This window comes from Colletotrichum tamarilloi, assembly GCF_030869305.1.
Source record: "Colletotrichum tamarilloi strain Tom-12 chromosome Unknown Scaffold_29.1, whole genome shotgun sequence".
Taxonomy (NCBI): Eukaryota; Fungi; Ascomycota; class Sordariomycetes; order Glomerellales; family Glomerellaceae; genus Colletotrichum; species Colletotrichum tamarilloi.
The window spans coordinates 96,474-111,437 of record NW_026849412.1 but is presented as its reverse complement, the minus strand read 5'-3'; the positions used below and the strand labels follow the sequence as shown (position 1 = coordinate 111,437).

At 54.3% G+C, this 14,964-nt stretch overlaps 4 protein-coding genes across 4 annotated transcripts; 2 read left to right on the top strand and 2 right to left on the bottom strand.

Annotated features, from left to right (window-relative positions):
• Nucleotides 1-1,779: 1,779 nt before the first annotated feature.
• CTAM01_08360 (uncharacterized protein) lies at nucleotides 1,780-2,804 on the top strand (the record flags this gene model as incomplete). Its single annotated transcript, XM_060524380.1, has 3 exons — nucleotides 1,780-2,090; nucleotides 2,515-2,700; nucleotides 2,753-2,804. The coding sequence occupies 3 exons, from the start codon at nucleotides 1,780-1,782 to the stop codon at nucleotides 2,802-2,804; spliced, it is 549 nt and encodes a 182-aa protein (XP_060380893.1).
• A 517-nt stretch (nucleotides 2,805-3,321) lies between these two features.
• CTAM01_08359 (FAD dependent oxidoreductase) lies at nucleotides 3,322-5,070 on the bottom strand (the record flags this gene model as incomplete). The annotated part of the gene is made up of 1 exon (XM_060524379.1): nucleotides 3,322-5,070. The coding sequence occupies one exon, from the start codon at nucleotides 5,068-5,070 to the stop codon at nucleotides 3,322-3,324; it is 1,749 nt and encodes a 582-aa protein (XP_060380892.1).
• Nucleotides 5,071-5,986: 916 nt separating this feature from the next.
• On the bottom strand, nucleotides 5,987-10,264 carry CTAM01_08358 (inositol polyphosphate kinase; the record flags this gene model as incomplete). The annotated part of the gene is made up of 1 exon (XM_060524378.1): nucleotides 5,987-10,264. One exon carries the CDS (start codon nucleotides 10,262-10,264, stop codon nucleotides 5,987-5,989), a length of 4,278 nt encoding a protein of 1,425 aa, XP_060380891.1.
• A 3,998-nt stretch (nucleotides 10,265-14,262) lies between these two features.
• On the top strand, nucleotides 14,263-14,442 carry CTAM01_08357 (uncharacterized protein; the record flags this gene model as incomplete). Its single annotated transcript, XM_060524377.1, has 1 exon — nucleotides 14,263-14,442. The coding sequence occupies one exon, from the start codon at nucleotides 14,263-14,265 to the stop codon at nucleotides 14,440-14,442; it is 180 nt and encodes a 59-aa protein (XP_060380890.1).
• Between the last annotated feature and the right edge of the window lie 522 nt (nucleotides 14,443-14,964).

The following is a 14,964-nucleotide window of genomic DNA, read 5'->3' as shown; positions in this document are numbered from 1 at the left end:
ATGCGGACGCCAGCGGAGGAAGGAGGGGGGAAATATTCGAACGGGAAGCTTTGCCTTTACTGGGGACGTCATTGTCACATTGTCTTTAGCTACCCCGCAGCAGGGTGGGCGGACCCCGAAAGCTGAACAACCAAACAACCTACTGTAAGTACCCAAGGTAACACCCCCCGGGAAGAGGAGCTCCACGGTTCAGCAACGTCGCGTGCGCTTCCAGGTTTAGGCTGTCGCAAGTGGGCCTCTGGGGGCCCTTGCCCCTGGATGCTTGTACCTGTTGCTGGTGTTGTTGATCATGGGTTAGCAGAGGCTCAAAAACACTGAGATCGCAACTCCTCGTTTTTCTTGTCGCAGATCAGAAATGCCAGGAGTCTCTTGCCCGCTCACCATGGCCAAAGAAATATATCGATTGAAAATGTGGAAGACAACATGAATGAAAGCTATTGCATAAGAAAGATACATCATCACCCGATCTTCGCCACCTTATCCTCGAATGTCAACCGAGCCAGAGCATCGCCTACACCTTATATATCGGACCCCATAATTTCGCCATTTCTCGTAACTTACAGTCATTTGTGCTATACAGTTCGTAATGACTCAACAATTGCCAGCTTGTCGTCATTGACCCTGGCAAAGACACAAGTCGTAACTCAAGCTCGAGTGGGAATCTGTGATCTTGAGACAGAGTGGAGAATGACTTCATAGACCTCAAGGCGCGCCAGATGTTGTTTGGCGGCACTGGTGGCACTGGTGGCATCGATGGCATCGATGGCATTCCGTTCGTTCTGTGCAACATATAGCAGTTCCCCAGTGATGATTGTCGACTTCGTCCAAGGAGCCACATTCTACACAACGAACGGCTTTTTGTCTTGAACAGCCAGCCTGATAGGACGAAAATCCGGCCGGGGTTTCGTGAGGATATTGAGACGTTGGACGGGTTGTAGTCTTCTGTGGTTGATGCAGGTGCGGCTACAACACGGCTTGGTTGTTTTTGTTGGACAGTCGCAGCAGTGGGCACAAATCGAATTTCATCCCAATCGGATGCCGTTGAGCTCGCGTATGACGCCTGCGACCACGTGAGAAGAGCCTGAAAGAATAACGGAAAGCCCGTTACTTGTCCTTGTCCACTGCTCCGACTCATCTCTCAAAGGCACTGCGAATGAAAGGCACGAATTGACTGACTAGAACGGGGGTTGAGGATGATCTGGTATCACTGGAACTTCCAAGTAGAGATTGTCATATTCCTGCGATAGGTGCCCAAGACCGATCAATAGTGAGAGGCAAACCGCAAGTTTATGAAGAAGGAACTTCGCAGAGTATGCTTTGTCTGGCGGTAATCTGCTGCATTACCTAGGGCATGCCGCTCTGCATGTATGCGCTTGAGGCTGTGAGGTTTGTTTCATTTCGATCTAGAAAGCAGCCAATCGCCAGTGTTACATCCATAGGCCCCTTTTCCATCTGGCAAATGACTGGCTACAAGCTGGCCACGACCGTCAGCCTCCTGGATGCCTTACGAAACTAATGCATTGAGTGTCTGCCTTGTCTCTTTTCTCACATATTCCAAGTATTTTAGGAACCTCACGAATGGGAGGGTAGCGAGGTGACCAACATGTACCTACGTACCTAAGAACCAACGCGCAGGTAGATGTCCGAGTATGCCTTGGCGTCCAGCTTTGGGTCACCTTCCCATACCTCTAGCTTGTTTCGGCACATGTAACTCGAATATTTGCCGTCGAGGTTTTCTATCTTGGAGATTTAGCAACAGTCAAGCACACCTTTTCAACAATGCCGACGCAGCCGCCAATCCAGCATGTTCCTCAAGGGTCAGTGTTCTCGTCCGCACGTAAAGAAGAGCCCACCGAAGAGGAGATTCAAGAAAAGCCGTGGAAGTACATCGGCTACAAAGGCTACACTAATTTCATCTCCTCGGATGATGACTTCTTCGTACTTCGCAGATTCGACTCACTGAATGTTCGCGCAGCGTTGGCACTTCAGGATGAGTTGTCGTGGCTTGAGGAAGAGCTAGGAGTTCTAGACAATGAATTCAGTGCAAAAGCCGCGGATGATTTCAATAACGGCACGCTGAGACAAGATGTGTCAGAGCGTTCTGATTTAGTAAGAATAATATCGGCGAAGCTGAGGGAATATAGTACGATACCATAACCTGTCACTCTTCGTCTAATATAATTCGGGGTTGGCTGACAGTTCCTACCTAGATGAGTTCTTGATACAACAACATACACTCCGGAAGTTGTCCACAGCACCACGGCGAGACGTGAAAAGTCTTCGTAATTGGCATCACAACCATGACTATAGAGCTATTTCAGAGGATGAGCAGAGGTATCTGAGTCATGAGAAGGACCTCGTAGCGGTGGCAGCGAGAGAGAAGACTCCGTTACGTCAAGTTATTGATGGATCCCTCCGTCTACGAACGCTTAGTATATGGAGACATGGAGAAGAAAGGGCTGCGACTTACGATAAGAAGGAAGTCACTTTCTATTCTGACAAACGGATGGACAGCTTCGCCTCAGCCGTTATCATCGCCATCGGAGTTCTGATGCTCATCACGCCCATATGGATCCTCCAGGCCTTGACAGATCTCAAGGCTAAACTCGCAGTCATCACGGTTTTCATCTTTGTCTTCCTCTTAGTTCTTTCCTTGGCTATGGTTGCAAAACCTTTCGAAGCACTGGGTGCAACTGCAGCGTACGATAACATCTGCCTCCCAATAAAAGTTCCATGGCTAACGTGAATATAGATACGCGGCGGTACTGATGGTTTTCCTTCAAATACAGTCAGGAGACTCTTGATCTCAGTCTTGAATGAGCTCAGGAACTTTGTATGATAGTAAAAACCAGAGAAACAGCCTGTACCATAAGGTCGGGAGTGACTTTCCGGATAGTTTGAGACAGCCTGGCGGCCAGATACCTTTTATACAGGATGTCAAGGTAACATGAGCTTGATACTAGCCAACGCCACACCAACAAGTAACTCATCAAGGTTGCTTCTAACCTTGAGCCCAAAGCCCATACCATCTATAGCCGAGCAAAGTTGAAGTGTCTGTCGGGGTGGGCGAGCAACTGCACTCTGGCCAAGTGGTCTAGCGTGCGACGTCTTCGTCCATAGATCGCAAACTGAAATCTATCTAAGCCCTCTGCACCCAGCGTCTTGCAGAGGCACTATAGTCTGCCATTTTGCCAGTTCGAGTCTCCCTTTTGTCACTTTTTTTATGGACCGTAGTGGCCTTGGTTGTGTCCAATAGGTGGAGAAAACGTTAAGATTAGCCATATTCCTAACCGCAATCATCTGTCATCACTATACATCACATTATATCTCATCCACCAAATTACTCAGATCAGCCTTCCTCAACCTCGCCTCCGTAAGCAACAACTCCTTGGGAAACCACTCCGCCAACCTACCACCAGGGAATCCAACCCCCTTCTCCAGCACAACATCCTCCTTGCCCGCAACCATGACCCCCAACGCGGACCCGCAAAGCCAAGCCCAGACCATACCATCACCACAATACCCAGCACTAACCCACTGTCCAGCCTCGGCCCCCATCCACGGCTGTTCCTCCTCCATGTCATCAACCGTCTTCTCAACCTTCTTCACTTTGACACTTTCCCTCTCCTTCTTCAACCCAAACCAAGAAGATGCAGACGTAGACGAAGAAGAAGCAGAAGAGCCAACCTTCCCCTTAACTCCCGCAACACTCGCGGGGACCCGCCCAACAAAAGGCGCCATATCCCCCGTCACACCTAAAACACCACTCCAAACCCTCACCACATCTCCCCTCCACCTAGCCCCAAACACGGCACTCATGACCCCAGACACATGCGCAATCGTCATTCCATCCGTCCCGGAATCGTCGTACACGCCAACCATGTCCACCCCCTCGCCCGCGCTCCGCGCGAACCCGCCACCGAGCATCACATCCCCGTTAGGCCGCTGCGTGACGTAGTCGAAGGCGCCGTTGCCATAGACGATGCTCCATGATTTGCTTCCGGCGCGACTGTTATCCGGCCACTGGAAGCCTCCTCCTTCTCCTTGTTGAGTACTCTGCCCGGAGGTTGTCGTCGTCGAGGGTCGCTGGGCAGTCATATGAGCCTTCACACCCGCCATCTTCCCCCTCAACCCAGGCAAAAACTGTCCCGCATGCGCATTCGTAGCATGAACCACATGCCTCGCCCTGATCGCCCCCCTCGCCGTCCTAACGATATACGGCCTCCCGCCCCCGTCACCATCAACCACGACCTCCTCAACAGGCGTATTCATCTCCAAGCTCAACGTGCCCCCAAACTCATCAACCAACTCTTTCCAAATCTTCGCAACAAGCCGATACGGCCATAGCGCGCCGGCGCCATACACCAACCCGCCCGCAACATGACCCCCCTCGACCCCAAACTTCGCCTTCGTCCCCTCCCTCCCCAGCACCGCAATCTCAACCTCGGGCACCCACCGCCTCAACTCCTCCACCTCCTTCTTCCCGGCCTCGAACCCCTTATCGTCGAGGAAGAAATCCACCGTCTCGACGCGTCTGCATTCGGCCACTTCCCTGCCCGCCTCCCCGCCAACCTCCAACACAGCCTCGGCGGTCCGCAGCGCAAACTTGGTCAACCTCGCCGCGCCCTCTTTGCCAAAATACTTTGCCAGCTTCGAAAACAGCTCGTGCGGACTCGCCTTGACGTGTCCCCCATTCCGCCCCGTCGCACCGGCACACAAACTCCTCGCCTCAAGCACCACAACCCTCGGTCCCTTCTTCTCCCCTTCTTCTCCATCCGATGCGCCTGCGGCGGTATACAGACTCCTAGCCACCGCGGCCCCCGTAATCCCGCTCCCGATAATAACAACATCCGCCTCCGACGGCAGCTCTTGCGATTGCGCGTCCACCAGCTCTGGAAACGGCGGGTCGTCGAGCCAGTATGGGCTCGACGGGTTCGCGTGCGGCAGGCCCGGCGGGGCGTTGACGCGGGCTAGGAGGGCTTGGTATGTCTTGTTCAGGTCCAGGAGGAGCTTCGCGACGGCGCCGACGGTTTTTGTTGCGCCGCGGAGGGCGGAGAGGACGGAGCCCATTATGCTTTGTGATGTTTTCTTCTTCACTGTCTTGAGGCGAAGCAGGAATGAAAATGATACTTTTTGAACTTGTTCGTGACGGAAGCGAGTCGAGCATGCGACCATATGTTGTAATCTCTTGGTGGCCCACTTCTTTTGGTACTACTACCCAAAGACAAACCTCCTACTGGGACTTGAATGAGCTGAGTATATGGATGGGAGCACTGATCAAGTTCGTCATGAGATATTGGATGAAACCAGCATAGCCATGTGTCCAAGTGTGCCAGCAAAGAGCATCCCTTCCAATATTATACTTCGATCGACGTCGGAAGCTTACATAAGACACCCGGACCTCAAGCGGCCGGCAACCCGGCAACTCGGAAACAGGACGCAAAGAGTGAGAGAGGACCGTAACCGTGGCGTTTACTTAACTTTCCCCCCCATCACCTGGACTCAGTACTATCATTGGAACACAAAAGGCCATTGAATCACTTCAGGAGGGAAGTACGGTAAAAGATTTCTATTCATTTTGTCTACCTTGACGTCTAAACCTAACCCCAAAAGGCAACACAAGAAACGCAAACGCCTTCACACCCCCCTCACCAATACTTCGCATCACAGCATTCCTCATCAGCAACGCCCACGTCGGACGTCAGACACGGCACAAGTCTGCAGCAGCCACCACTGAAGCTCACTCGAGAGAGACAGAGAAAACAGAATGAAAGTACAAAACATCTCAGTTGCCTTGAAATCTGTATTTGTGACGCCGAACCGATGCCGGGTATGTTGTCAAATGCCGTCCCTGACTCCGCCGAACCCCAAGTCCCATTCCATTCCATAAAAGCCACACACACCCGATCCAGAATAATAAAAATAATTTCCCAAATTATCAACATGAAGAAAGAGACACCTTCTCCCCTCTCCCTCTTCCCCTGAATCATTCGCTGACAGACCCCTCCTCATCCGAGACGTGGTCGATGTCAATGTCATCAACATCCATACTGTGACCTCGTCTGTGACAATCCGGACCCATCTCAGCACGGATATCCTTCTGGATCTTGAGGAAATATTTCCTCAACGTTCGAAGACCTCGGAGGAAGCCACGGTCCGGCTCATTGGGATGCCGCGGCGGACACGGCTTTCCCTCTGCAAGGTCGCCCTTAGTCAGGCTATTTGCAAAGTCGGCAATCTTGAAGTCGATGCCGCGCTTCTTCTTCTGCTTCTTCTTCTCGCGCAACGCCGACGTCTCCTCCGTGTCGGTTGCAAAGTCAGTCGTAGAATCGTCAACGACTGTATCGTATTCATTACCCTCGCTGGTCGTGTCGCCATCGTAAAACATGAGGAGACTGGCGGCGTAGAATCGGTAGCCGTCCAGTCCTCGGACGATCGACTCGAGGTGGTCCAGCTTTTGCAGGATAGTCGGAATGTGTCGCAGGATGCTCGAGTAGTCGACGCCATCGTACAAGAATCGCGTCAAAGCGTCCTGGAACTCCTGGCCGGCTTTGAGATCACGTCCAAAGTACTTGTCCTTAAAGACGTAGCTCTGGCTCTTGACATCCCAGACTTGAAGTCCGCATACACGCACGCCGAGTTCACGCGAGGTTGTCCTGGCACACTTGCCCTGCTGCGACTTTTGTTTCTTGGGCGTGGCCTCTACGCCGTACTGTCTGGTGCCCATCTTGAGGTCCATGATACAGGGCCGTTTCATGCCTGCCGTGAGATCTTCCAAAAGGAGGAAGTACTCGACGCGGGAGTCTCTTTGCGTTTGCGCTTCCTTCGGATTCACAGGTCGCGGGATTCTGCGGAACTCTTGGGTAGGGCTAGGCACCTCGGACGGAACAGTTGACGCATACGTAGAATACTCAGCTTCGGTCGGGACGTCGGCTTGAGATGCATCGGCAGCAGGCACTGGGAGACTCAGTTCTTTCGCGGCACCTTCACTGGCATTTGTGCCATTCGTGCTTGGCGCTTCGATCATGGGCGAGTTCACTTGGGACGTGATGAGGGACTGCCCGCCTTCGTCTTCACCTCTATAACCAGCGTCATCCGCCTCTTCCCAGTACTTGAGATGTCCTCTAGACTCCGTCACTGTTCGTGGCTTCCGTCGGAGGCCTGTTCCAGAGTAACGTCTCTTCTTCTTTTGAGCAATAATCTTGTCTGCAAGAGTTTCCGGCTCCGGTGCACTGGTACCAGTCACGTCCTTGACATCGCTATCTTCGGCTTCTGCCTCGGCAGCCTCGAGATGGCTCGGGCGCTCCATGGCAATGCTCTCTGTGGGAGGGGGCGAGGAGCTGCTTGGCCGAAGCGGGCTAGGCTTTTGAGGTGCGTGACCTTCTACGGCAGACGGATCCTGTCTGCGCACCAAGTCGGGTACGGAGCTAGCTGGCCTCAATGTCGGCTGCTTACGAAAAGCCATCGACTTTTGGTGTGGGCGGCGGTGCTTGTGGATCGGAATTGGCTGCTTCAAGAAGACGTCGTTGAACACCTCATTGCGCAGCCGCTTGTTAACGGTGGTTGCACCCCAGCTATTCGCGTGCCTGTCATCCAGGCTCGGCCTTGTTGGAGATGCCATTTTGCTCTGCTCAGGGTTGTCCGGAAGACCTGCAGATGAGGTGCTTCGGCCTCGAGGCGGCATGACTACTGGAGGAGGCGTTGGTTGCAGCAGATTCCGGGGCAGGATATGCCAGTTGTCGTCAAAGGTCACCGTCGGTATTGGCTCGGGCGCGGAAGAAAGTGACTGGCTAATGATGCGGCGGTGCTCCTGGCTCGGCTGAGACGCGCCGTTGGATCCATTCGACTTCGTCGCGTCCGCTGACGCCATGACACCAATCTCTCCGGTCGGCTTCCGCTCCAGCAAAGGAGCGTCATCACGCCTGTGGGTCGACTTGCGACGGGTTTGCTTGTGAAAAGTCACGTTCAGGACACCGATGTACCGTGGGAGAAATGAGAGCAAATCAGGATGATCCTGTTCCACATTTTCGTAAAACTCATTCTCCCGATTATTGAGCTGTTTGCAGACAGCTCTCTTCGAAAAACGCCAAAGTGTGGTGTGACCGCCAACCTGGTGCTTGTAGGGGATGAGTTCGATGGCCTCGAGAGGCTCTTTCTGCTCGACTTGATGATGGTGCGCGTGGTTATCAATGTGTGCAGGGATGTGCTTCGGCGTCGGCGGCTCCGGCTCTTCTTCAGCCGTCACGTCCTTAATAGTGCCCGGTTGAACCTCGCGTAAGGTAATGTTTGGCTCGCCGGGTAGACGCTTCGGCTTCGACTTGGAAGGGGTTTCGGGAGGCTGGTCAGGAGAGAGCAGCTCCTCCTCGGGCTCGGGCTCATCGGCCTTCACCAGCCAAGGGTGAAAGTCCTCGGCTCTGGCTTTCGATATGGTGCGACCGGGCGTCTGTCTCGGTTTCGCAACGTCTCTCTCGCGTTCTGCAGCCTCTTCCAAGCCGGGGTGTGGTACAAACACAGCTGAAGAAATTTTTTCCTCGGAAGACTCGTCTCCCTCCTCGTGGCTTTCTCCAGGGTCGCTGCTGTCGGCTGACAGACGTCGGGTCTCAACCGCTCCGGATTCTTCAATCGAGGGTAGCGAGGCGTCGCCCTCTTTCTCTCCATTCGCAGGAACGGACGTGTTGCTGGCCGACCTAGCGCCATCGGTATCCACCTTGTGGAAAATGTCGCCATTGACCTTCCTTAACCCAAAGTAATCTTGAGTCGGCGAGTCGGTCAAGATGGGGGTCTCACCAGCCTGAGGCGACTGAAGAGGGAAAGTCTTGACTCTTTCTAGTTGCTTTGGCACCCAATCCTTCTTGTCAAGAATTCTAGGCGAGGGCTGAGCACTGGCAGCTTTGGCGAAATCTTCAATGGCAATGTCTGAAGAGAGCGGCTCCTGTGAATCTGAGCTCAGAGAGGGCTTCTCCTTGGGTCGCTGGTCCTTTCTGCGTCCTGGCGTCTTCTCCTCCTTGGGCAATCCCTCTCGGAAGAATCGTAGGCTGTAGCTAGCCTTTCGGCTGCGAGCGTTGGGCTCGGCGCCAATCATGGCTTCGTGAACGGACTTCTCCACTTGGCCATCTTCTTGTCCGTCGATGGCCTCGCTCGACCCAATCGACCATATCTTCTCGGGTCCAACAGAGAAGCGTTGCTCCAGTTTCTTGGGTCGGCCTTCAAGCACGGTAGTGTTATCCTGGTGTAGTTTCTGGTCCATTTGAGCGATTGAACTGAGAGATCCCTCTGGACTGGTGGAGTGAGAGTGAGCTCTGCTTTTCCGGAGGCCTCCCTGTGCTCGCGTCTCCGGATCAACCCGCTCCAGGGAGGAACCCCTGCCACGCGGCGAGCGCGTGCTCTTGAGAAAGTCGCGGTGATCCAGCAGCATTGCTCGAATACCCTGAAAACTGGCCATATCGTAGGTGGGCGATGTCATTATCTCCATGTCGGCGTCGGGGGTATGAACAGCAGCGGTCTGTGTAGTAATGTCGGAAGGGGGTACGATGCCGGGTTGAGGAGCGCTTCGGGGAGTTACTGAGGCGCCATGGCCGGGAAGGGAGGGAACATTGCGGAGGTCGTCGACGGCAAGAGGATCCAGGCCAGCAGTAGCAGAGGACGGGTTGGGGTTTGAGTGTGCGTTGGAAGGGACGAAGTCGGCGGTAGGCGAAGGCAGCGAGCGGGTGGAAAGCTGGCTGGAGGGTTGCGGTGTTTGGTCTTGGTGGGAATGTGTTCTCGAAGGGATGCCGCGAGCTGAGGCGAGGGCTTGGGTTAGCAAGGACGGACCGGACTGCCTCGGGAGGGCAGCAGGGCCTCGGGGCTTTTTAATATTCGGGTCGACATGGCTCGAGACATCCTGCTGGTGCTGGGTGACAGCGGCCGTGGCAGGGGGTGGATCTGCAGCTTGGGCTAGGGGGGTGTCTAGAACTTGAAGTGATTGCGGAGGGACTTGAGGCAGAGTTTGGTGTTGGAGAGCGGCGGCGGCAGTAGGAGCAGGAGCAGCGACCGGGGCAGCAGCAAGACCAGCATCAGTAACAGGCTCGGTACCAGGTTCGTCGAGACCAGTCGGATTGGCAGCTGGATCTCTCGGACTGGGACTTTGACTGGACTTGGGACTAGAGATGATGGGGGCGGAAGCGGAGGCGGAACTGGGAGTGGACGACGACGACGACGACAAATGCGCGGAGCTCACCAGGGTCGCGGGTGCGGCATTTTCGGCGTTACGAGGCGGGCTGGACATGAGGGAAACATCTGGCGAGAGTCTGGACGATATGGGAGGATTTGGTCGCCGATTGTTTCTGGGGCGGCAGAAGGGATAGAGAGCGGCGTGGTTGCGTCTCCTACGTGGTGTGGTGAATGAGTGAGTGACGGAAGTGTGTGTGTGTGGGAGGTTCGGCAAGGTGTAAGAATGGGGGAAATGGAAAGGAACGTCACGACATGCGGCGGTAGGCGAGAGGAAAGAGTAAAGTGGGCGGGCTGGGAAAAAGGTGTGGGCGCAGGATTGGGCAGGACAGTGGCAAGGAGGGAGCGAGCGAGTGACCAGAGAGCCCAGCGCACAGCGCCCAGAGGCCCAGAGGGGGAACGGGACAGGACAGGCCAGGGCAGGCCAGGGGCCCGGGGTCGTGACGAGAGGCCGGGGGTGTACAAGTTACCTACAAGGTGCTTGAGTTTAGGTTAGGTACCTTGGTTCTCACCTCAGTTGCTTACCTCACCTACCTTACGGATACCGTACGGATAGGCAGGTCAAGGTAGGCTCGGTTCAAGGAAAGTTAAGGAGTCCGCTCGAGTTAGTGAGTACTCGAGTGAGTGAATGAGTGAGTGGTGAGGGTGGGTGCCGGTAGTGACTGGCGACGACAGTGATGCATGTATGAGTGTGATACGGAGTAGAGCCAGTGAGATACTGAATGAATGCCAGGGCCAATGCGATGCGATGCGCTGCGATGCGTCTGTGAGCGGTGGAGGTGAGTGGGCCTTGCTGCTGCCCGGTGGGCTGAGTACCGCAAGGTATGTGGATGTCAAATCTCATGAGTTCTGGGTCTCGATCTCATGAGACTGGGCAGTACGATCCATCACCGATGACTTACTTATGGATGATTACGGAGTATCTGGCACCAGTACGATGTCAGATAAGTTGAGGTATCTCCTCACGTCGGGGTTGATGAGTGAGGGGATGAAAATGTGCGTGAGAGTAAGTGTGTGTGTGTGTGTGTCATGGAGGGGCAAACACACCATGACCATCACGTTCAGGGCAGCTTGAAATGCAGGTAGCCTCTCGGCCAAATTGTGAGCGACAATACTTCTGACTGTGCTGTAGAATAAGGTAGCCTCTTATCCTAAGCTGCTCACTTGACATCGTCATTATCGAAAGCGGGAGGTCCTAGTAGAGAGCGCATGTTGGGGTTTGGGGTTTGGGGTTCGCACCTTTTTTTGCTGATAACAGCGGGGGCCAAAGTTCTAGCAGAAAGACGGCGCGACGCCTCGGAGCGGAGGAGTGGACGTAACGAGCAGGGATGTCCAGGGTCCTGGCGTCCCTGATAGGGAGGCCAAGACAATCTATACGTACACAGCGCGGTCGCAAGTGAGATACTTCTGAATGAGAGGCTCACCAGGCGGTAAACAAAGTACCGAGGATAAGGACGCAACTTCTCAAGATGGCATCCATGTACACTTTCCCAGCAAATGCACGTGAAAAGTACTTCTGCCACTCCCACGTGTGGAAAGTAGTGGCACCTGGGGGAGGAAACATTTACGATGGGTAAGAACCACTCAGAACTCCCAACTTCCCACTCTTTTGATCCCAAAGTTGCAAATGGAAGCCATCCGTAACACATCTACCTAATAAAGTAGCCACGTAGTGTACTCCGCACTTGCCTTGAATCCGGTCAGCTCAAGCATCGAGATAATCCCTTGGGATCAGCTCCCGTCGGCGCGGCAGCGGATGTCAACCCAATTTCTGACATCAACACCACCTTGAGTCAACCCTCCCTCAACATCGCTTCCCAACATCATACATGACACCACACATCCAAGTGTGTAACTGCGGCCTTCATGAACGGCTCGGTTACTCAAATAATGCGATTTCCTTATCTATGCACCACGTTACTAACACCGCCAGCACGCAGGCAAACAAGTATCCGAAGCATCGGCTACGACACACTCTATCTTCTCTAATACGGAGTGTTCCACTCACAGCGCATCGCATCGCATCGCATCGCAACAAGAATAACACCGTCGCCTCTACCAAGTACGGGTACCCGAGCTGTCACCTGGCTTTGCGCATGCCGCTAAGTCAATCGAAACATGGCCATCCCCCGTCGCTCGCGTTCCCACGGCTGCGGGCGCCCCTGCGCGACCCTAGTCGCTTCCACTATCAACCCAGCAGCCCTTCGTCTAAACCCCGCTTGTACGGTGTGTGACGCCGTCCACGGGACTGCTAACTTGGCTCCCGGAGCCCTCCCAGTGGCTCGTCTTAAACACCTCCAGCTACTGTACACTACGAGTACAAACCTCAAAACTCACCAGCGCCAGGGACATTGCTAGGTAGCCAGCCCGGAATCGTTCCTAGGTTTTTACGTCGTCCCTGGCCCAATCCAATCCTGACTACCAAAAGTCAAGACTGCCAAACACCACACACTACTTGACCGCATGGAGCCAACGGAGGGCTTGGGTCTTGGGCCTAAACGCCAAAACGGTTGGAGAAGCCCTGGCTAGCATCAGCCAGCAGCAGGTATCCCTCCCTCCACCCACGGGCCACAAAGAAAGAGGAGCCGAACCTTCGTCCCTTCAGCCATTGGGATCATCAACCGGCTGACCTCCGCCTGCCTGCATCTTGCCTGGAGCCTACCCTGCGACTCTTAAACGACAGCCTCACCCAACGTCTCGAAGAGCCTTTGTCCTAGGTCTAGGTCACTGGAACCACTATTACCCAAGGGTCATCGACGAACTGTACTGCAAAACGACTGGGGCTGCCGCCATGATGTAAGCAGTGACACTGCGTACTACAGGTGTCTGGACACGACAGTATCTCGGGTCCGTTCCCCGGCTTAGCAGCATCTCAGACCGCAATGTACACCGCGCCATGCCGGAACAGCTGGGGGTTTTCGAATTTCTACCTTCTCCCTTTCACCGACACGACAAATTTGCCCGGCCGCTGATCCCGAAACTTCCAGAGAGCACGTTGTCGTTTCCCTCGATTCTACAGGCCCGTCTCGAGAGCCACAGTTCTCGGTGTCTCGCCCACCGGAATTTGATGTATCAGACGAGTGCTTGATCGCTTGGTCGCGCAAAAGGATGGCGGCACAAGTGAGAGAGAGTGTTGGCATGCTGCTCAGATGGCGGAATAGATACTCGGGTCTTTGGCATACGCGGACTATCAGTTCCATCCAAGCAGAAGCAGACGCCAGAAGCAGAGCCGAACCAGAACCACCTAGCGTCTATCAGCACCCTTGATAATCCTTTTTGCCGGACCCCCTGATGTTTCCCCAGGATGCCACACATCGCCGGTACGGGCCAACCCTTCGACCACTGGCTAGCGTCCCTGTCCCAGGGCTGCTTGCTAGTCCTCTCCTCGCTTGTTTTGTCCGGTGTCCGGGTTGCTGACCGGGCCTGAACATGGTTCCATCCGTCACCCGCCAAGAGCAAATGAATGGAAGCCTTTTTCCAGCAGGTGTGGTTACACCGCGGCACGTCCTGAAGAGCATGCCCTGCTGGCATTGAAAAGAACAAGTCGTCCATTTCTCCGATTAGACAGACGGACGACCAACCCATCGGCACGTCCCTATATCGTTAGCCATCCAGGTGTCGTTGAGTTAGTGGACAGTTGGATCCGCTTTCGCAGCACCACTATCGCAAATGTTCCTCAGCGTCATGGCATTAGTCAATTAAGTACACCACCAACCCATCACCAAAGACAAACCACGTTCAAATTGAGGCCGTGATCGGTTCCATTGGGTCATTGGCAATCTCTCTCGGAGTAGCGTCAACCCTGTGTATCTGCAAGGTTCATAAACCCGGCCCCGGCCACTCGCCTCGATCTCAATATCATTTCTCCTTGTTTCGTCGGTCTGCGGAATAGTTTTACCGCCAAAGGCAGTCGAGACGGGACGGAGCGTTTATCTGCGGTCTAAGCCAAACGCACCTTGCTTTTCTGACACGTCTCAAAATGCCCTTTGCAGATGCCAATGTTTTTGGGGTTCTATCAGCTCGAGGGGGTCCCATTCCCCGTCCCCGGAAGTCTGGATGAACAAGCTTGCGCCAAGCCCAGCCCGCAACTTATCTGCCAGACCTCCAATGGACCCTCCGTCGCCAATCATCCAACAACGTGCTCGTCAGACCGCCTCGCAACAGCCCAACCAAGACATCAACCCAAGTTACCCAACACATCGCCCACACCTTTACTTGCTTTCGCTCTCGCCTTGAAAAGACAGCCGCTCAAAGTTGTTCAAATCTATGCACTGAAATATCCTGCCTCGGCTATGAGCAAAGCCCGGCCACGCCATGCGTGCACTTACATGGCAAATAGGAAAAGCTTGGAAGACCCGCGTGGTACTCTGGTATGATCGGCCGGGTACAGAGTACGCTGCATGATAGCCGAGCCAAAGATGGTACTCTGTTCAGACGGATTGATATTGTCTGACCTCGTGGCAATCAATGTGTGTTTCCCGCAATCGTACAAGATTGCGTGCTTCTGGCGTCTTGGTTGTGCACTTGCCGCAGAGGGCTCTGGGGCGTAATACTAACGATTCGGCTTGACTTGCCTCAAGACAAAGTTGGGTCCTTTTCTTCACCCGGACGTACACAGGTCAGATTCTACTTGCCTTGTTGCTACTGGGCACTTGGAGACTAGAACTCAGTTCGTATAGCCTTGACAAGGGGTTGGCCCGGGTGAGCTCAAGCCTCGGTGGCGCCTCAGTCTTGAATCCTATCAACCCAACCACGTGA